The sequence below is a fragment of the Oryctolagus cuniculus genome, chromosome 12 (genome assembly GCF_964237555.1).
Source record: "Oryctolagus cuniculus chromosome 12, mOryCun1.1, whole genome shotgun sequence".
Taxonomy (NCBI): Eukaryota; Metazoa; Chordata; class Mammalia; order Lagomorpha; family Leporidae; genus Oryctolagus; species Oryctolagus cuniculus.
The window spans coordinates 81593826-81614999 of record NC_091443.1 but is presented as its reverse complement, the minus strand read 5'-3'; the positions used below and the strand labels follow the sequence as shown (position 1 = coordinate 81614999).

At 38.9% G+C, this 21174-nt stretch overlaps 1 protein-coding gene across 2 annotated transcripts in view; it reads left to right on the top strand.

Moving 5' to 3' along the window:
• The window catches only part of ADAM10 (ADAM metallopeptidase domain 10), a 155326-nt gene that overhangs the window by 37786 nt on the left and 96366 nt on the right, over positions 1-21174 (top strand). For both annotated transcript variants that reach the window (XM_051821954.2, XM_002718210.5), the window contains 2 exons: positions 16071-16189; positions 18061-18219. In XM_051821954.2, coding sequence (XP_051677914.1) covers positions 16071-16189; positions 18061-18219 — 278 coding nt within the window. The remainder of the gene's footprint in view (positions 1-16070; positions 16190-18060; positions 18220-21174) is intronic.

Below are 21174 nucleotides of genomic sequence, written 5' to 3'. Positions count from 1 at the left end.
GATTCACAGCTAACCTTTGTTTTTCTTTCTTTTCTTCAAGTACCTAAGATTGTTGTACTGTTTCTTAAAGGTGCAACAGAGATTATGTGAATATTATATAGATGTTTATCTTATTTCATTATATCTAAAAATCCTTAATAGTAACTATATTGAATGAATATGTTTAGTTGGTTAGTTTTACTATAATGTGCATATTTGGATTGTTTTGTTAAAAATCAGTGAAACTTTATATAGTGTGATATTTTTAAACTGATAAACATCTCTAAGAACCCTTAATAATCACATATAGAGTTCTCTTTTACAATACTTTCTGAATAATCATTCTTTAGCTGGTTGTATCATTAGAGAAGAGGTCTTCTCTAATTTCTTAAAGCCTTTCTCTATTTCTTTGGGTTGACAAATGGTTTTGATACTTGTATACAGGAATAAAGTTAAGTTGTGTATTCTCTGAAGTCTTAGTAAGTCCCCAAAGCAGTCTGCCATGTGTCTGAACCAACAAATTAAATATAAACACAAGGTCTAACAAATCAAGAATCTCAGTTATAATAGTATGCAACAAATAGTAATTCTTTGTAACAGTATTTATTGTCACTTTTGTTTAAGAGAGGCTCAAATGCCAATTCAGTTAAATAGAATTTTAAAAAATCTTTTTTTATTTGAAAGGCACAGAGAGAGGGAGAGGGAGGGAGAGATATCTATCCTGTCTGCTGGTTCACTCCCCAAATGCCTATCACAGTTGGGGCTTGGCCAGGCTGAAGCTGGAAGCTGGGAACTCAGTTGAGTCTCCTGTGTGGGTGGCAGGAACCCAAGTACATGAGCCACCGCCTGTTGTCTCCCAGGGTATGCATTAACATGAAGCTGGACTTGAGAGTAAGGCCGGGGCTAGAATCCAGGCACGTAAGTTTGAGTTGTGGGCATTCAAACAGCATCCTAATTGCAACATCAATTGCTTGCCCTTCAATTAAATAGTTTTGGTCTCTGGATTGAATGAAAAAATTTTTGTGCATTTCCTTTAGTTTTCAGTTTATTTGTGCATCAGGAGGTGTTTTTGTACTGTTGGTTTCCCAGAATTTACCAAATCTACCTTCATATTTTATTTCAGTCCCTTCATTGTTTTGTTTAGTAAGCAAGTAACATTTTCCAGGCAGGCAGTGTTCATTAGAAATAGAGTAGTTGAACAAGATAAGGTCCTTGGCCTTGGGGAAAACAAGTATTTGATCAGGACAACAGCCATGATAAATGTAGGAAAGGAGTGTTCTGAAGATTGCTATGGGATTATATATGGTGATTTCATCTTTTATGGGGACCAGGGAAGGCCCTTCTTAGGAAATAGCATTGAAGTGGATCCTGAAGGATAACTGAAGAAGTTGCTTAAGCAAAGAAAGGGAGGAAATGTGTTCTGGACAGAGGAAACAGCATGTGCAGATACACTGAGAGGAAAAGTGGCATGTTCATGGAATTGAAGAGTTTCATATGGCTGGTGCTTAAAATTGATGGTGAGTGCTTACATATGAGGCTGGAGATGTATGAGCCAGGTCTTTGAGAGTGTGTGCAGGTTATGGTGACAGTTTTTTGCTTAGCTGTGGAAGGTTTTTTTTTTTTTTTTTTTTTTAAAGATTTATTTATTTCTCTGAAAGGCAGAGTTACAGAGAGGCAGAGAGAGAGAGAAAGAGAGAGAGAGAAAGAGAGAAAGAGGTCTTCCATCTGCTGGTTCACTCCCCAGATGGCCACAACGGCTGGAGCTGTGTTGATCTGAAGCTAGGAGCCAGGAGCTTCCCCTGGGTCTCCCATGAGGACATAGGGGCCTAAGGACTTGGGCTGTCCTCCACTGCTTTCCCAGGCCACAGCAGAGTGAGATTGGAAGTGGAGCAGCTGGGACGGGACTCAAACCGGTGCCCATGTAGGGTGCTGGCACTGCAGACAGTGGCTCCTCCTGCCATACCACAGCTCTGGCCCTCAGCTGTGGAAGATTTCTAATGATAACTATCTTCATGAAATTTAAAAAGGCCAACCTAGCTTCCAATAAAGAATAATTTGGAAGATAGTGGGGCAAGATGCACTGGGACTAGTCAGGAAACTGTTGTACTGATGGGAGATTGTGTCTTATATTAAGTACTAGAGATGAGGAAGGAGAGTGAATGGATTTGAGAGATGCTGGAAGACAGAGTTGATTGGACTTGATTGATATGTAGTGAGGTATAAAGAAAAGGGGACAAGATTGTTTTCTGGTTTGAGCAATTCAGTGGCTACTGGGGTCATTTACTGGGATGGGGAATACTAGCGCAGCTCTAAATATTAGAAGAGCTCAGGAGAAAGCTTTGCTGATGGCCAGCATTTTAAGGATTAGGTAAAAGAGAGGAGCAGCAACTGGAGAGTGCTAAGAAGAAGAAATTTAGAGTATGTCTTAGAAAACAAGAAAAAGAGCTTTCAAAGAGGGGACTGGTTTGTTGCTGCTGCTTGCTTTTGTTCTTCTGACTATTCCCAGTATTCTTAGTCAATGTTGCTTATCCTTTGAGTTTCTCTAATTCTCTTTGATGTTGCTATATGTAATTACAGAGTAATCCTCCAGATTTGGGTATATCATGGTCATGGATAAGGATAAAGAAATAACTTTGTTTTGTTTGAGTCTCTAGTGATTCCTGATAACAGGCAGTATATTTTTAGGCTTTTGGTTATAGGAACATAATGGGCCAATCTTTGAGGAACCACCTCTAGTAATTCTGTAGTGATTGATTACAAGGACCCTGTTACCTTTTAAATATAGCTTGGCTTATTTCTTTGTAACCATATGAATACAAATACATCTTATTTGTTCATTGTCAAGTTGTTCTGATCATATATATGACTCTCAACTTTTTTTTTACGTTTTTAGTTTCACATATAACTTACTCTCCCCTGCAAGAGTGAATTATAACCTTTCAGATTCTTTATCTTAAGAGATCCTAGAAGTTACTTTGTCCAGGCCGGCGCCACCGCTCACTAGGCTAATCCTCTGCCTGTGGTGCTGCACCCCAGGTTCTAGTCCGGTTGGGGCGCTGGATTCTGTCCCAGTTGCTCCTCTTCCGGTCCAGCTCTCTGCTGTGGTCCGGGAGTGCGGTGGAGGATGGCCAAAGTGCTTGGGCCCTGCACCCACACGGGAGACCCAGAGGAAGCACCTGGCTCCTGGCTTCGGATCAGCACTGGGCACCGGCCGTAGCAGCCATTTGGGGGGTGAACCAACAGAAGGAAGACCTTTCTCTCTGTCTCTGTCTCTCTCTCTCTCACTGTCTAACTCTGCCTCTCAAAAAAAAAAAAAAAAAAAGAAAAAAAGAAAAAAAAAGTTTACTTTGTCCAGCTTAAAATTGGATGGCATTTCTGAGACAAGAATGTATTGCCAGTATTACTTCTCTCTCTCTCTCTCTCTCTCTCAGAGTTATTTATTTATTTATTTGGAAAGCATTACGGAGAGAGGGGGAGAGGCAGAGAGATCTTTTATCTGCTAGTCCATTCCACAGATGGCTGGTGCTGGGCCAAGCCAAAGCCAGGAGCCAGGAGCTTTATCTGAGTCTTCCACATTGGTGGCAGGGGCCCAAACACTTGGGTCATCTTCTGCTGCTTTTCCTAGGCCATTAGGTGGGAGCTGGATTGGAAGTAGAGCAGCCAGTGCAGGAACCAGGTCCCATATGGGATGCTCGGATCCTAGGTGGCAGCTTTATCTTTTATGCCACAAGGCCAGCCCCACTTCTCTTTAAAAAAAAAAAAAAAAAAAAGATTTATTTACTTGAAAGGGGGTAGGGAGAGATTGATTTTGTTCCATCTGCTGGTTCATTCCCAAAATGGCTGCAATGACTTGGGCTGGGCTAGGCTGAAGCCAGGAGCCAGAATCTTCATCTGGGTCTCACACATGGGTGGCAGGGGCCTGAACACTTGGACCACCTTCTGCTGCCTTCCTGGGCACATTAGCTGGGAGCTGGAGCAGCTGAGTCTTTAACCTGTGCTCATATGGGCTGTAGGCATTGCAGGCAGTGGTTTAACCACCTGTGCCACAATGCTGGCTTTCCAGTTTTACTAATTTGCTCTCTTTTCCAATTCTTTTTAATTAATTAATTAATTTGAAAGATTTACAGTGAGGGAGAGAGAGAGAGATAAGTCTTCCATCCGCTGGTTTTCTCCCCACATGGCCACAACAGCCGGATTGGGGCCGATTCGAAACCAGGAGCCAGGAGCTTTATCTGGGTCTCCCATGCAGGTGCAGGGGCCCAAGCACTTAGCCATATTCTATTGCTTTCCTCAGCCATAGCAGAGATCTGGATCAGAAGTGGAGGAGCTGGGACTTGAACCTGGCGCCCAGATGGGATGCCGACATTGCAGGTTGGGGACTTTACTCACTATGCCACAGCATGGCCCCTCCAATTCTTTTTTAAATAGATTATTCTTTTAGATTTAAACCCATTAATTATACTTTAAAAGTCATAACTTTATTTGAAAGGCAGAGTTACAGAGAGAGACGGAGACACAGAGAAAGAAATCTTCAATCTGCTGGTTCACTCCCCAGGTGGCTGCAACACAAAGCTAGGAGCCAGGAGTTTCTTCCAGATCTCCCACATATGTGCAGGAACCTCAGCACTAGGGCCGTTTCCTGCTGCTTTCCCAAGCCATAGCAGAGAACTGAATCACAAGTGGAGCAGCTGGGTCTCCAACATTTGGGATGCCCATGTCACAGGCAACAGCTTTACCCACCATACTACAATACTGGCCCCCAGAACTTTATTTTGTCTTTTAACTGGAAGATGTCTTGTATTTTGCCATTCTGGAGGTCACCTCAGTGGTTTGAACTTTCCTGATCTGAAGTTCAAGATGCTTTAGAGCATTTCAGATTTTCAGACTAGGGTTATGCAGCCAGTAAAGGCAATGGAGATATTCTCAAATATAAAAGTTTCAGAAATACAAGGCAATTCTGGTCCCACACAGTTTGGCTAAGGGGTAATCGACCTGTGTATCGTAAGTTGGAGCTGTAGTTTGATGTGGTGGAACCACTGGTGTTTGACTAAATTGAAGACCTCGGTTTATTTTCAAAGTCTGATTTTATTTGTGTGATATTGGTAACATCAGCCTCCTTTAATGTGTGAAATTAGTAAATTTAGGTGATCTTTATGATTTTAGATATTTCATCTATGTTATATACCTGAATAATTGAAATCTTCCTCTAGTCTTAAATTCTGTCATTTTTTTCAGTGTCTTATGTACAGTATTTTACTTGCCAAATATTTTATTGCATAGTTGCATGAAGTTGAGAAATATTTACAGAAACCATTTTTTACCTCTTCAGTAGATAAATTTACTTCTTTATAGTCTTGTGTATAAAATTTGTAATCATGCTATCATGGCAGTTTGTTCCCATTAGCTCTCCTTTATATGAGAAACTCAGTGTTGTTCTGTTTGTCTTTCTTACACAGGATAAAGTTACTAATTGTGGTACATGTCTTAGTTTCACTTTTGTCTTCCTTGGGAACTTTTGTGGGTTCTTGTTTATGTATTTTTGCCTACTTGAAGCAAAATTTATTTACCACAGGGCTATCACTTAAGCCTGGAAGTGTGGGTGGTTGCCTCAATTTCTGTGGAGGTTGCCGCTGGTACTGCCCAATGTAGGTTGCATTGGTCTGCCTCTGCCCTTTTTTCCTCATCAGGCTTGTTTTTCTAGTTTATCCTCCTCCCTTTGCTTTTAAATACTGAGCTTCTGTAAGATAATTTGAAAAAAAAAAAAAAAAGACTTTATTCTCCCTAAATATAGTAGTAGAAGTAAACTAGGTAACTTTTCTGTAAATTTGATATTTGTCATCAGGCTTCCCGTCTGTATAGCCAAGGTACTTAAGTAGTTGAGGCTGTTTGACTTATTTTGGCTTAACTTCAGGGGATGTCCCTTTTTCTGTTGCTGTTTTCCTCTGAGAATCAGAGCTATACTATTTTTAATTAATATAGCAATTTTATACGAAAAGACAACTTTATGTTTTAACTGTTCTAATGAGAAGAGAGGTTCCTCTTTATAGGAAGATGTAGAAGGTACATGACCTTCCAGGAAACTTAGGGAATCTTACCCTAACATAATTTACCATGTTCCTCCACAGCAGAGATGGTTCCAGTGCCTCTGCTGTTGGTTGTAGAATGCTTTTCTCGGGCCTGATGAGGAGACCCAACTATAATTAATTGGTACAACTGCATATTCAGAGTGCTGAGACTGGGAATCAATGTCTCTTTGGTGTATTTTTCCAAAGTATAGTTTGTTAACCAATATTGCACCCCCTGTAACTTCAATCCATTCTTATAACTTTACCATAATGTCACTGAGGAAAAGCAAAAAAGAATTATAATGGAATGGTTGTAATCAAGAGCCATTGACCTATAAAATCAATGCAGTGGGGGCTGGTGTTGTGGTATAGCAAGTTAAATATCCATAGCGTGCCTGTTCGAGACCTAGCTGCTCCACTTCTGATCCAGTTCCCTGCTAATGCACCTGGGAAAGCAGCAGGAGATGGCTCAAGTGCTTGGGCCTCCGAACCCATATGGGAGACCTGGAACAAGCTCTGGGTTCCTGACTTCAGCCTTGCCAGTCTTGCCTATTGTGGCCATTTGAGGAGTGCACCAGCAGATGGAATATCTATTTCTCTTTCTCTTTCTCTCTCTTTCTCTCTCCCTCCCACTCTCTCTGTCTCTGTCTCTCCTCCTCTGTAACTCTGCCTTTTGAATAAATAATAATAATAATAAAAAATCAGTGCAGTAGTTAAATGTAAGAGTAGGAAAACATTCTCAGTGCAAATAATTTTTTATATGGGACAGCTTGCTTTCTTGAAAGAAATCTAAAGTTTACCCTTCATAAAAGTTTAATATATAATAATAAAAAGAATCAACTTTGCTGAAAGAAGCATTGGTATAAAGGACAGAATTTAACCATAGACTTGGAAGTGGCTCAAGCATTAATAAAGAGAATTTATTAAAGAAATAAAGGAAAATAAGATATTGTTGCAAAGCACAAATTACCAATAACTGTCAAGTGAGGTAATATTTCCATTTGTATATCTTACTTGAATTTGTTAAGATTTTAAAAGATGACTTGGGGTAGACTGATAATAATACATAAGACTACAATAAGGCCGGCGCCGTGGCTCAATAGGCTAATCCTCCACCTTGCGGCGCCGGCACACCGGATTCTAGTCCCGGTTGGGGCGCCGGATTCTGTCCCGGTTGCCCCTCTTCCAGGCCAGCTCTCTGCTATGGCCAGGGAGTGCAGTGGAGGATGGCCCAGGTGCTTGGGCCCTGCACCCCATGGGAGACCAGGAAAAGCACCTGGCTCCTGGCTCCTGCCAGGATCAGCGCGGTGCGCCGGCTGCAGCGGCGGCCATTGGAGGGTGAACCAACGGCAAAGGAAGACCTTTCTCTCTCTGTCTCTCTCTCTCTCACTGTCCACTCTGCCTGTCAAAAAAAAAAAAAAAAAAAAAAAAAAAAAAAAAAAAAAAAGACTACAATACTCAGTATACTGTATTCGCTTGACTTTGTTCATCATATGCTTGACAGGCATTTATATGCAGCAACCAGATACTGGAATCTCAGTCCTAACTCTAGTCTTAAGATCTTGAGTCAGACCCTTTGATAAAAATGTTCATCATGCCTCTTTGCACTATTACTGTAAGGTTAAGAAACACTTTTTATATAAGCTTTGAAAAATGTAAATTTCAGTATAAGCTTGGGGCCCTTTCTTTAAAGTCTGGATTGATAGATTATTGGTAAGGGCATAGCAGAGAGGACTTTTAGCAGAAGACTTTTCCATTGGGTCAGTGCTGGTCTGCAGTTAGTAAGCCAACAGTGGTCAACAGGGAATTACCAATCAAAACTGGCACAGATTTTGCTGAAGGATGAGTGCAACAGTGCACAACATTGATAACTGAAATAATAAGTCTTAAAATCAGATATAGATCTTCTAGCTTTCTTGTTTCTTGAATTTTTTTTTTTTTTTAAAGAAAAACAGACTGAGGAAGAGAGACAGATCTCTTATCCTCTGGTTTATTCCACAAATGCCCCTTACAGCCAGGGCTGGGCCAAGCTGAAGTCAGGATCCATCCCCAAGGCTTAGTATTTTATTTATTTATTTGCAAGTCAGAGTTACACAGAGAGAGGAGAGGCAGAGAGAGGGAGAGAGAGAGAGGTCTTCCATCCGCTGGTTCACTTCCCAGTTGGCCGCAACAGATGGAGCTGCGCCTATCTGAAGCCAGGAGCCAGGAGCTTCTTCTGGTTCTCCCACACAGGTACAGGGGCCCCAAGGACTTGGGCTATCTTCTACTGCTTTCCCAGGCCATAGCGGAGAGCTGGATCGGAAGTGGAGCAGCTGAGACTCGAACTGGCGCCCATATGGGATGTGGGCACTTCAGGCCAGGACGTTAACCCACCGTGCCACAGTGCTGGCCCCTTGAATTGTTATTCTATATCATTTGCATTTCAATATAAATTTAGAGACTGGCTTTTTCAACTCAACATTATTTTCTTGAGGTTCATAGAGATTAGTTTATTCCTTTTTATTACTGAATTCTTCTGCACAATATGAATGTATCATGGTTTATTAACTATTTGGATTTTTTAAAAAGTTGGAGATTTTTGCTATTTTTTTTTCACCAGATATTTAACTTTTATATCTGTTAGGCCCTTTTGAGAGCAAGTTGAAGCCAGAAGTGAGGAACTCCATCTGGGTCTTCCCCATGAGTGGCAGGAACAGAGGTAGCTGGGTCATATCTACTGCCTTCCAGGCACATTAACAGGAAGCTAAACTCTTAGTGGAGAAGCCAGAACTTAAACTAGGCTCTCTCTGATGAGATGGTGGGTGCCCTAAGTGACTGCCTAACTTGTGCCACAACACTAACCCCTTGAGACTTGATTTTAAGTTTTGTCTAAAGAAGCGTTTATTCTAGGACTGGTTTGTCTGTGCTGCTAAGGAATGGCCTCTCTGGGTTCTCTGTTAAATGTCAGATAAAGTCCTTTTCTGTGCTTGATTGGAAATTAAAAAATAAAAAAGATTTATTTATTTATTTGAAAGGCAGATTTACAGAGGGGGTGTGGGGGGAGAAAGAGAGAGGAAGTCTTCCATCCACTGGTTCACTTCCCAAATGGTTGCAACGGCCCTAGCTGCGCCAATCTGGAGTCAGGATTCAGGATCTTCTTCTGAGTTTCTTTCCCATGTGGTTGCAGGAGCCCAAAGACTTGAGTCATTTTCTGCTGCTTTCCCAGGCTATAGCAGAGAGCAAGATCAGAAGTGAAGCAGCCTGTTCTCGAACCAGTGCCCATACGGGATGCCGGCATCGCAGGCGTCGGCTTTACCCGCTATGCCACAGCACCGGCCCCTTGATTGGAACTTGATTGTTTCTTTATTCTTTGCAAGATGGAGCATGTGGTCAACTGACAGGTCCTGGACAGTTGTTCTTTGGCTTACCTTTATGCATGTGTTTTAGTATTCAACCACAAAAAAAAAAAAAAAAAAAAAAAGTAAATTCCAGTACAGATTTTTGAAGCAGCTTCTCAGTGTTGCGTCTTCTTTTCTAATTCGTTGCCCACAAAATCTAGATACCTCCCCTGTCTCTGCAACTTAGTGAGATGGCTGTGCTGTTCGTGGGTTTCTTCCTTCTTAAGTTCTAGTCTAGAAAGTTCCTGCAGGTAGGAAGCTGGAGCAATCATAGGGTTCACCTTGTTCAGTTTCTCTTGTTTTAGAGACCACAATCCTTCATCCTTCCCTGATTATTGCCTGTTACTGTCTGAAAACAGTAGTTTCATACAAATAATTGAAAAAGTGGATTTTTAGGGTGATAAGATGGTTTCTCCACCATGATTGGCAGCAAAAGTATCTTTATTTAAACATTATTTGAGAGATAGAGCTCTTGTTCATTGGTTCACTCCCCAGATGTTCGCAACAGCTGTGGTTAGGCCATATCAATGCCTGGAGCCCAGACCTCAATTCTGGTCTTCCATGTGGGTGGTAGGGATCGAAGTACTTGGCCTACTGCCACCAAGGGTATGCATCAGCAAGAATCTGGAGCTGGAGCTGGAATTGGAACTCAGACATTCTGATATGGCATGCAGAGTATTCTAAAAGTGGCTCCTTAGCTGCTATGCCATATGCCTGCCTGACTTAAGATCTTTGATTTCATTATAAGTAAATGTTCTTTTATTAGCTTTGGAGTGTACGCTGGATCTACCATAATTTACTTAGCTAGTTCAGTTGTTCCTAATCATTTATTATTATGAACAGTATTGCTATGTATTATCTTTCTGGAGTGTTTTCCAGCAGTAAAAACTAATCCTTTGATTCTCTAGGTACTAATTAGCTGTTAACAGTTCTGTTTAACTATCCAGAGTTATTGCAGACTTCATAGCTTCAGAGCATAGCCCCACAAATCATTTCCCGGTTCAGACATCAATCACAAGTCTGCAGCCACCCATACTTCTGACCAACACATTATAAACTGGGGAGTCCCATGACTACCTCCTAAGGTTAGATAATTTGCTGCAGTGACTCACAGAACTCAGGAAAATAGTTTACTTAGTCTAGCCAGTTTATTATAAGTTTTGCAGCTTAGGAACAACCTACTGGAAGAGATGCATAGGAGAAGGTATGCAGGGTAGGGCATAGATCTTCCATGCGCTCCCTGGGCTCACCACCCTCTCAGCACCTCTGTATATTATTATTATTTTTTAAAGATTTATTTATTTGAAAGGCAGAGTTACAGAGAGGCAGAGATAGAGAAAAATCTTTCATCCGCTGGTTCACTCCCCGGATGTCTGCAACGGCAGGAGCTGGACTGATCTGAAGCAAGAAGCCTGGAGCTTCCTCTGGGTTTCCCACATGGGTCCAGGGGTCCAGGGACTTGGGCCATCTTCTACTGCTTTCCTAGGTCATAGCAGAGAACTGGATTGGAAGAGGAGCAGCTGGGACTCTAACTGGCACCCATATGTGATGCCAGACTTCAGGTGGTGGCTTTACTCACTGCGCCACAGTGCTGACCCCAGCACCTCCATGTATTTACCAACTGTAGAAGCTCATAAAATCTCATTGTTTTAGAGTTGTTATCAAGTTTTATCTCCAGTATCTCTCCCTGTATCTGCCGCTTTTCTGTAGGGCTAATATTCTTTTCTTTTGTTGTTGTTGTTGTTATTTTTTTTTTAACTTTTATTTAGTAAATATAAATTTCCAAAGTACAGCTTATGGATTACAATGGCTTTTTCCACCCCATAACTTCCCTCCCACCCGCAACCCTCCCAACTCCCGTTCCCTCTCCCATTCCATTCACATTAATCATTTGGACTTTCTGGTGCCCAGCTTTATCCTGAGGCTTTCTCTTGTCTACTCCCTAAGTCACTTCATTAGCATGAACTTGGGTGTTACTGAAACTGACTCTTTGTGAATAAGATGGTAGGTCTATATTCAGATTTCTGAGGTATCTGCAAACTGATTTCCATAGTGGTATTACTAGTTTACATTCCCACCAACAGTGAATTAGGGTACCTTTTTTCCCCACATCCTTTGTTGTTTGTTGATTTCTGTATGAAAGCCTTTCTAACTAGGGTGAGGTGGAATCTCATTGTGGTTTTGATTTACATTTCCCTGAGGGCTAGTGATCCTGAGCATCTTTTCACGTGTCTGTTGGCCATTTGAATTTCTTCTTTTGAAAAATGTCTGTTTAAGTCTTTGGCCCATTTCTTCACTGGGCTGTTTGTTTTGTTGTTGTGGAGTTTCTTGATCTCTTTATATATTCTGGTTATTAATCCTTGATCAGTTGCATTGTTTGCAAATAATCTCTCCCATTCTGTTGGTTGCCTCTTCACTTTCCAGAGTACTTCTTTTGCAGTACAGAAGGTTCTCAGTGTGATGTAATCCCTTCTGTTGATTTTGGCTTTGATTGTGCTTCTGGGATCTTTTCCCAGTACTCTTTGCCTGTGCCAGTGTCTTGTAGGATTTCTGCTCTGTTTGCTAATCATTTGATGGTATCAGGTGGTAGATTTGGGTCTTTAATACATTTTGAATGGATTTTCGTGTAAGGTGTAAGGTAGGGGTCCTGTTTCATACTCCTGCATGTGGAAATCCAGTTTACCCAGCACCATTTGTTAAAGAGACTGTCCTGGCTCCAGGGATTGGTTTTAGCTTCTTGGTCAAATATAAGTTGGTTGTAGATGCCTGAATTGATTTCTGGTGTTTATTCTGTTCCATTGGTCTATCCATCTGTTTTTGTACCAGTGCTAGGCTGTTTTGATTATAATTACCTTGTAGTATGTCTTGAAATCTGGTATTGTGATGCCTCCAGCTTTGTTTTTGTTGTATAAGATTGCTTTAGCTATTCAGGGTCTTCTGTGTTTCCATATGAATTTCAGCATCATCTTTTCTAGATCTGAGAAGAATGTCTTTGGTATTTTGATTGCTATTGCATTGAATCTTAAATTGCTTTCATAAAATGGACATTTTGATGATACTGATTCCTCCAATTCCATTACATGAAAGATTTTTTCCAGTATTTTGTATCTCTTCTATTTCTTTAATGTTTTGTAATTCTCATCATAGAGATCTTTGACATCCTTGGTTAAATTCCAAGTTATTTGAATTTTTTTTTGTAGCTATTGTGAATGGGATTGATCTTAGAAGTTCTTTTTCAGCCATGGCATTGTCTGTGTATACAAAGGCTGTTGATTTTTGTGTATTGACTTTATATCCTGCTGCTTTATATGAGTTCCAGTAGGCTCTTGGTCGAGTCTTTTGGATCCCCTATATATAGAATCTTATCACCTGCAAAAAGGGATAGTTTGACTCCTCACTCCCAATTGGAATCCCTTTGATTTCTTTTTCTTTTCTAATGTCTCTGGCTAAAACTTCCAGGACTATACTGAATAGCATTGGTAAAACCATCCTTGCCTTGTTTCAGATCTCAGTGGGAATGCTTCCAACTTTCCCCCATTCAGTAGGATGCTGGCTGTGGGTTTGTCAAACTGCCTTGATTGTTTTGAGAAATTTTCCTTCTATACCCAGTTTGCTTATAGTTTTCATCATGAAATGCTGTTGTATTTTATCAAATGCTTTCTCTACATCTATTGAGATAATCATATGTTTTTTGTTCTTCAGTTTGTTAATGTGATGTATCATATTGATTGATTTGTGCATGTTGAACCATCCTTGCATACCAGGAATAAATCCCACTTGGTCCAGATGAATGATTTTTCTGATGTGTTGTTAGATTCGATTGGCCAGAATTTTGTTGAGGTTTTTTGCATCTATGTTCATAAGGGAAATTGGTCTGTAGTTCTTTCTCTATTGTATCTTTTTTAGGTTTAGGAATTAAGGTGATACTGACTTCATATAAAGAATTTAGGAGGATTCCCTCCCTTTCAATTGTTTTGAATAACTTGAGAAGAATTGGAGTAAGTTATTCTTTGAATGTCTGATAGACTACATTCAGCAGTGAAGCCATCTGATCCTGGGCTTTTCTTTGTTGAGAGGGCCTTTATTACTGAATCAGTTTTTTCTTGGCAATGGGTCTGTTTAGGTTTTTGTGTCTTTATGGGTCAATTTAGGTGGGTTGTATGTGTCCAGGAATCTATCCATTTCTAACAGGTTTCCCAGTTTGTTGGCATCCATCTCTTTGTAGTAATTTTTCATGTTTCTTTTCTGTTTCTATGGTGTCTGTTGTTAGATTTTCTTTTTCATCTCTTATTGATTTGGGTCTTCTCTTTCCTTTTTTAGTTAGTAATGCCAGTGGTGTGTCAATTTTGTTTATTTTTTCAAAAAAAACCAGCTCTTCATTTTGCTGATCTTTTGCGTTTTTTTTTTTTTGTTTGAATTTTGTTGATTTCTTATCTAATTTTAATTATTTCTTTTGTCCTACTAGTTTTGGGTTTGGTTTGCTGTAGTTTTTTTAGATCCTTGAGATGCATTGATAGCTCATTTATTTGGTGTCCTTAACACTGCTTTTGCTGTATCCTGTAACTTTTGGTATGTTGTGTTGTCGTCTTCATTTGTTTCTAGAAATTTTTTTATTCTGTGACGCACTGTTTGTTCAGGAGCATGTTGTTCAGTCTCCCTAGAGATTCCTGAGTTGCTGATTTTCAGCTTCATTGCATTGTGGTCTGAGAAAATGCATGGTATGATTTCAATGTTTTTGAATTTGCTGAGACTTGTTTTATGGCCTAGCATGTGGTGAATCCTAGATAAGGTTCCATGCTCAGGTGAGAAGAATGTGTATTCTGCAACTGTAGGATGAAAAGTTCTGTAAATATCTGTTAGGTCCATTTGGTCTATAGTGTTGATTGACTCTGATGTTTCCTTGCTGATTTTCTGTCTGGTTGATCTGTCCATTGCTGAAAGTGGGGTATTGAAATCCCCCATTACTATTGTATATGAAGTTATGTTTCCTTGTAGATACCTTAACATTTCTTTTAAATACCAGTTGCCCTGTAATTAGGTGCATATACACATAAAATAGTCATATCTTCCTGTTGAATTCATCCCTTAATCATTATATAGTGTTCTTCTTTGTCTCTTTTAACAGTTTTTGTGTTAAAATCTATTTTGTCTGATATTAGGTTGGCTACACCAGCTCTTTTTTGGTTTCTGTTAACATAGAATATCTTTTTCCATCTTTTCACTTTCAGTCTGCATGCATTTTTGTTGTTGAGATGCGTTTCTTGTAGGCTGCAAATTAATGGGTTTTCTTTTTCATCCATTCAGCCAGTCTGTGTCTTTTAACTGGAGAGATGAGGCCATTTACATTCAAGGTGACTATTGATAAGTAACTACTTCGCCCTGCCATTTTCCCATAAATATTCCTATTTTTTTTGCAGTGGATTTCCTTTGTACTTTTACTGGGAAATGTTCTTTGTTTACCTTTTTTTGTAGTGATGTACATCCCCAGTGTGCTAGGTACTGTGCTAATTAATGTCATTATAATCTTACTCCTTTTATAAGATAATTAGAATGTATTGTCTTTATTTCACAGACAGGAGTCCTGAGCTAGTAAATATTAGGCTTAAGAACTGATTCCAAGTTTAATTCTAAACCCTAGATTATTGTCGTATCTTAAAGATTAATGATGACTTTTGCTATTAATCTTTATTTAATTTCCCTTGAATGTTTCAATTTTTTTCTCTCTCTTATAAAGGACAGTTAAAATGATTATGATTTGAGCTAATAGCATGATCTTTTGGGACTCCCAGATTAAATTGAGGAAACTAGTATAATATGCAAAAACTGGAAACCCCAAGGAAAAATAAAGCAGTTCAAAGGTTTTGTGTGTCTGTGTGTGTCTGTGTATGTACGTATGCATAAAAAAAGAACATACACACTTAACCTGCATGTTAAAAATTTAATATTCATGCCTCTTTCCTGTGTATTGTCCTCTTTTAAAAAGTTTTATTTATTTAAAAGGAAGAGAATGAGAGAAAGATTGGTTTAGTGAGAGATACCTTTCATTTGCTGGTTCACTCCCTAAATGCCCACAACAGCCAGATGTGGGGATGGGCTGAGGCTGGGACCCCACAACTCAGTCTGGGTCAAGTACTTGAGCCTTTATCTGCTACCTCTTAGGGTACCCATTAAGCAGGAAGCTGGAATCAGAAGTGGAATTGAAATTGGAACTCAGGCACTGTGATATGCCATCAAGTGTCCTAAGAAGTATCTTAACTGCTCTAGCAATTGCCCACCCCACTGTGTGTTATCATGAGTTGGGGGAAGTACAGGAAAATAGCAAAGCTGCACAATTGCTAGAGGAGAGACAGATAGAGATGAATAATAGTAAATAGGTCAGGAAGCTTGTCATTATCTCCAAGTTCTTTTTACTGTAGGAATCAGACAGTAGGCATTTGTTTTTAAATATAATCTAAATTACATAAAATTGAGTCATACCATATGTATTAGATTGGGTTTTAGAGTTGAATTTTTATAAGAAAATCATCTTCAGTATGTTTCCCAAATAGACAAATTGAGTATCACAGTGCATATTAAATAAAAAGAATTGTTTAAAATTTTGGATCCGTTTAATTTTAATTTTCTTCTCCCTCCCCATCCTGTTTTAAAGACATTTCAACCTGCGCATGAAGAGAGACACCTCCCTTTTCAGTGATGACTTTAAAGTAGAAACATCAAATAAAGTACTTGATTATGATACCTCTCATATTTACACTGGACATATTTATGGTAAGTTGAACCTTTGCTGAACTCTTTGATTTTTTTCCTGCATAAGGAAATAAATATTTTGAAGTGCAAGCAAATACTTTGGAAAAAAAATGGTATAAATCCTGAGGAGACTGAATGAATCCTGAAGGGCAATGGTCTTTGGAAGATGAAGTAATCTTTAGACCTTTCTTTACATGTATATTTAATAGTGAATTATACAGTCTGGCTTCTCTCAGTACCTTCAAATGGTAGAGTTTTAAAAAATTTTAACAGCTTCTACAATTTTCTGCAAGAAATGAGCAGTAACTTTCCTGTGTTTCATGAGAAAACAGGAAGACTCTAAATGGAAACTGTAAAGGTAATTTTAAGAGACAGAAATAATGGGACAAAAGTCATTCATAGAAAAATCTTCTCAGGGCTCCCTTCCCTAGAATCTTTCTTGCTTTCGTTCACAATTCTAACAAATCTCTATACTGTATGAAAAAGATACTGAGGGGTATGTGTGGCACACTTTTGCATTAGAAATTTATACCTGTCAGTGGTTTGGGGAGAACAGAAACAATTAGAAAATTTGTAAAAGAACTGAAATAAAATTAACATCTTCTGGGGGTATTGAGAGGGAAAATGTGTCATTGTGTTACAACTTTGCAAATTAGTACTCAAGCATTAATCAGCTATCAAGGCAAAATCAAAATGTTTGAAATTTCATTTTTATATTTGAGAGATTCCCACTGAACATTGTAACATTATGAAAAATTAAATACTTAAAGAAATGGTCCTTATTTTTTAATTATGCAAGATAAATGAGGCATTTTTCACTTGGAGATTAAGTCTAGTTATTAAATGAAAAGCTGTTCTCACTCTTAGACTTCATAACCAAAGAAAAGTGTTGTTAATGTCAGACACAGTATTTTATCTTATATATTCTTGTTTACTTATCTTGCTGGGCAAATAACTTAGTAGTCTTTGCCCTTTTTTGCTAGGTGATGATCAAGACAACTGTAGATGAATTTGCAGATAAAAATGTTTCAGTATCAGTGTCTTGGACTTTTAGCTTTGCTTCATGGTTAATTTGGAGCCAACTAATTAATTAATGTTAATCTACAACTTAGAAATTATGGAAAGCTTAATTTTTATTTTAATGAGAGACTTTTAACAGGTAATTGACCTTTTAAAACCTCCTCTCCCTAATTCCCATCTCTATATATCATTTGATTTTGATGCTATTATTTTCTTTGTGATTACAATAAGAATAAAAAGAACTCCCCCCCCCTTTTTTTTTGCTACAGAAGTATAGTTGATGGGACAATATTACAAAACTTGGGCCTGTATCTTAAAATGGTACACTTTTGTTCAAATTGCTTATGAAATATTTGACAGTTTCCTATTTTAAAATTCATGAAACCTTATGGTGGCAAGGAAGCCAAAGACTTATGTACTGTATATCCGAGGGGAAAGAATCTTTATTCTTATGGTAATTAAGGAAGAATTTTCAAAAGACACTTGGATTTATTAATTTTTAAAGAGTTATTTATTTGAAAGGCAGAGTTAGGGTTTGCTTGCCTTTTTCTGAGTTTAAGTAATTTTAACATTTATTCATTGGGTGACTACTGTATACTTGGTAGGCACAGTACTAAGTGCTAGGAATATGATTGTCAATAAGATAATTTTTCATTGTTGTGATTAATAATTATATTTGTTGTAATTACATATTATTTGCTGTCCACATTTCAAATTTAGTCTGATATATTTTATGTGAAAATTATTTTCCCCAGTAAATTTTGTATTCAGGATATTTTTAAAGAATACATAAGAATGACTTTTTAAAAGAAAATGAATTTAACATTCGTGTACAAATTGAATGTTCAAGAATTTATTTCTTCTATTAATAGGTGAAGAAGGGAGTTTTAGTCATGGGTCTGTTATTGATGGAAGATTTGAAGGATTCATCCAGACTCGAGGTGGCACATTTTATATTGAGCCTGCAGAGAGATATATTAAAGACCGAACTCTGCCATTTCACTCTGTCATTTATCATGAAGATGATATTAGTAAGTACTTACATTTTACCAAGAGGCTTTTCCAAAAGGCATGTGACTAGTTAAAACTGTGTGGAGATAAATGAAGCTGAGTTGTTTTCTTTCCTAAGCTATAATCTGGCTAGAAAATAGTTTCATAAGCAAAATCTCAATTTAATGTAGGGTAGTACTACATAATGAAGCAATTTCCTTGTCAATTCATGCCATTTCTACTTTGATATGATACAACCAATCTATTCAAATTAATAATCCAAATCTGATTGAACTGGAAATCCTATATTCTGTTACCAGCATTTCTGTTTAATGCTGGTACCTTTGTATGAGTGGCCTACTGAAGGTAGAAAATCATGTCTATCAGGCCGGCGCCGTGGCTCACTAGGCTAATCCTCCGCCTTGCGGCGCCGGCACACCGGGTTCTAGTCCCGGTCGGGGCGCCGGATTCTGTCCCGGTTGCCCCTCTTCCAGGCCAGCTCTCTGCTGTGGCCAGGGAGTGCAGTGGAGGATGGCCCAGGTGCTTAGGCCCTGCACCCCAAGGGAGACCAGGAAAAGCACCTGGCTCCTGGCTCCTGCCATCGGATCAGCACGGTGCACTGGCCGCAGCGCGCCGGCCGTGGCGGCCATTGGAGGGTGAACCAACGGCAAAGGAAGACCTTTCTCTCTGTCTCTCTCTCTCACTGTCCACTCTGCCTGTCAAAAAAAAAAAAAAAAATCATGTCTATCTTATATAAATTTCAGTGTGGATATTTGAGAAACATTTTAGGTATTGTTAATTTCTGAATCCTTTGAGTATTTCTTTTTGGAATCTTGAAATAACGATTTGACCTCAGCTGGGTAAAACTCCAGGTTTAATACGGATTTTGTCCTCTGTCATGGTCTTAATATGTTGGTAATTTGTTGGGTGAGTTCTTTTTCCATGTTTTAAGAATAGAAAATGTATTTAGATTTTATCTTTTAATTCTGCCATTGTCTTTAAACCATTATTACCCAACCATAAAGCATATGCCATTGATATATTCCTCTAAGTTATTTGCCTCTTAAATGCACATATTTATTTTTGAGTGTAATTAGTCTCTCAATTTTTGCCTGTTTTTCTAATTTGACGGTTCCCTCCTGGCTTCTCTGTTTTCTCCCTCTCTCTTTGTTTTTAATTTATTTGTTTACTTGAAAGACATTCGGGGACTAGTGGGGGTGAGAGAGAGAAAGAGAGAGAGAGAGAGAAAGAGAAAAAACTTCCATTTGCTGGTTCACTCCCCAAATGACTGCAATAGCTGGGGCTAGGCGAGGCTGAAGCCAGGAGCAAGGAACTCTATCCAGGTCTCCCACGTGAGTGACAGGGGCCCAAGTACTTGAGCCATTTTCTGCTGCTTTCCCAGGTGCATTAGAAGGGGACTGGATCCAGAAGTGGAGTAGCTGGGACTGGAACCAGTGTTTATATGGGATGCCAGTATCACAGGTGGTGGCTTAACCTGCTGTGCCACAGTGCCAGCCCCCATTCTGCTTTCTACAGATGGGAATTTATTGTCAGTAATTTCATTCTCACCCTTAGTGATAAACTGGCAAGCTTTAACCATTTGACTTTTTGTTCCATCAGCTCTGACAGTTTCTATATTTCAGTCTGTCCAACTCCTTGTTATCTCTGATGCTGGATTACTATTGAAAATAGCATAATTATTCTAGGTAGGATGCATTTATGATTTTTGCTACTTGTCAAATTGTAAATTCATTAATGCTACTTTGTTTTCACTCATACCTATTTAACTCCTTTTCTATCTTTATCTCCTGGTATTTCAAACTTTACATTTATCTGTCTTCAAGTTTCAATTCTACCACCTCCCTTTCTCTCTGCTGACAGAGTTTTTAATGTGCCTTGCTTTTATCTTGCTTTGTAATTTAATCTTTTTGCAGGTTTATCTAAACTATCAGGATGTATATATTCTCCAAATACAATTTTTGTTTCTTTTGCTCCTCTAATCTTGCAGGCATCATTTACCTGTGCAGCAGAGTCTTCATAAATACATAATGATATCATGGAATATTTTCTGTAGAATGTTTTTTCAAAAGCAAATGACCTTTTGGGGAAGGAAGGCGAGGAGAAGAATAATTTCACAGTTTATCTTTTCCCTCTAATCATATTGTTAGCATACTTTTTTCCTTTGCTTTGCATTTCCCATCAGTGCCTTCAACTGTGTTTGTTCTACTCGTTATGATTTCTATTACTGTGATTTCTCTCTTATCTAGTAGTATGTAGTTTAAGCATGTACTCCATTTTCTTTTAGTTCTTTCTTGTAATATAACTGTATTTTCCTCATGTGGTAATTTCCAAAGCTTAATTTATGTCAGTCTTTCCTTTTTCCCAAAGAAAAGTTAGCTTGGTGGATCAGTACATCAGATGTAACTTAGTTTGCTGTTCCTTTTGATGTTGAATTTTACCATTGATTCCAGTTTTTATTTTGTACTTCTTCAAGTAAATACATGTTTGTAGTAAGGATTTTATTTTTTCACATTTTTTTTTTTTAAGATTTATTTTTTACTTCAAAGTCGGAGTTATACAGAGAGAGAAGGAGAGGCAGAGAGAGAGAGAGAGAGAGAGAGAGAGAGAGGTCTTCCATCCTCTGGTTCACTCCCCAGATGGCCACAACGGTTGGAGCTGCACCAATCCGAAGCCAGGAGCTTCTTCTGGGTCTCCCACGTGGTCTCCCAAGGACTTGAGCCATATTCCACTGCTTTCGCAGGCTATAGCAGAGAGCTGGATTGGGAGTGGAGCAGCGGGGACTTGAACCAGCGCCCACATGGGATGCCGGCACTGTAGGCAGTGGCTTTACCCGCTATGCCACAGTGCCAGCCCCCACATTCTTTTTTATTATTAAATATATTTTCTGTCTTTTTTTTTTTTTAAGATTTATTTATTTATTTGAAAGAGTTACAAAGAAGGAGAGGCAGAGGCAAAGAGAGAGAAAGGTCTTCCAT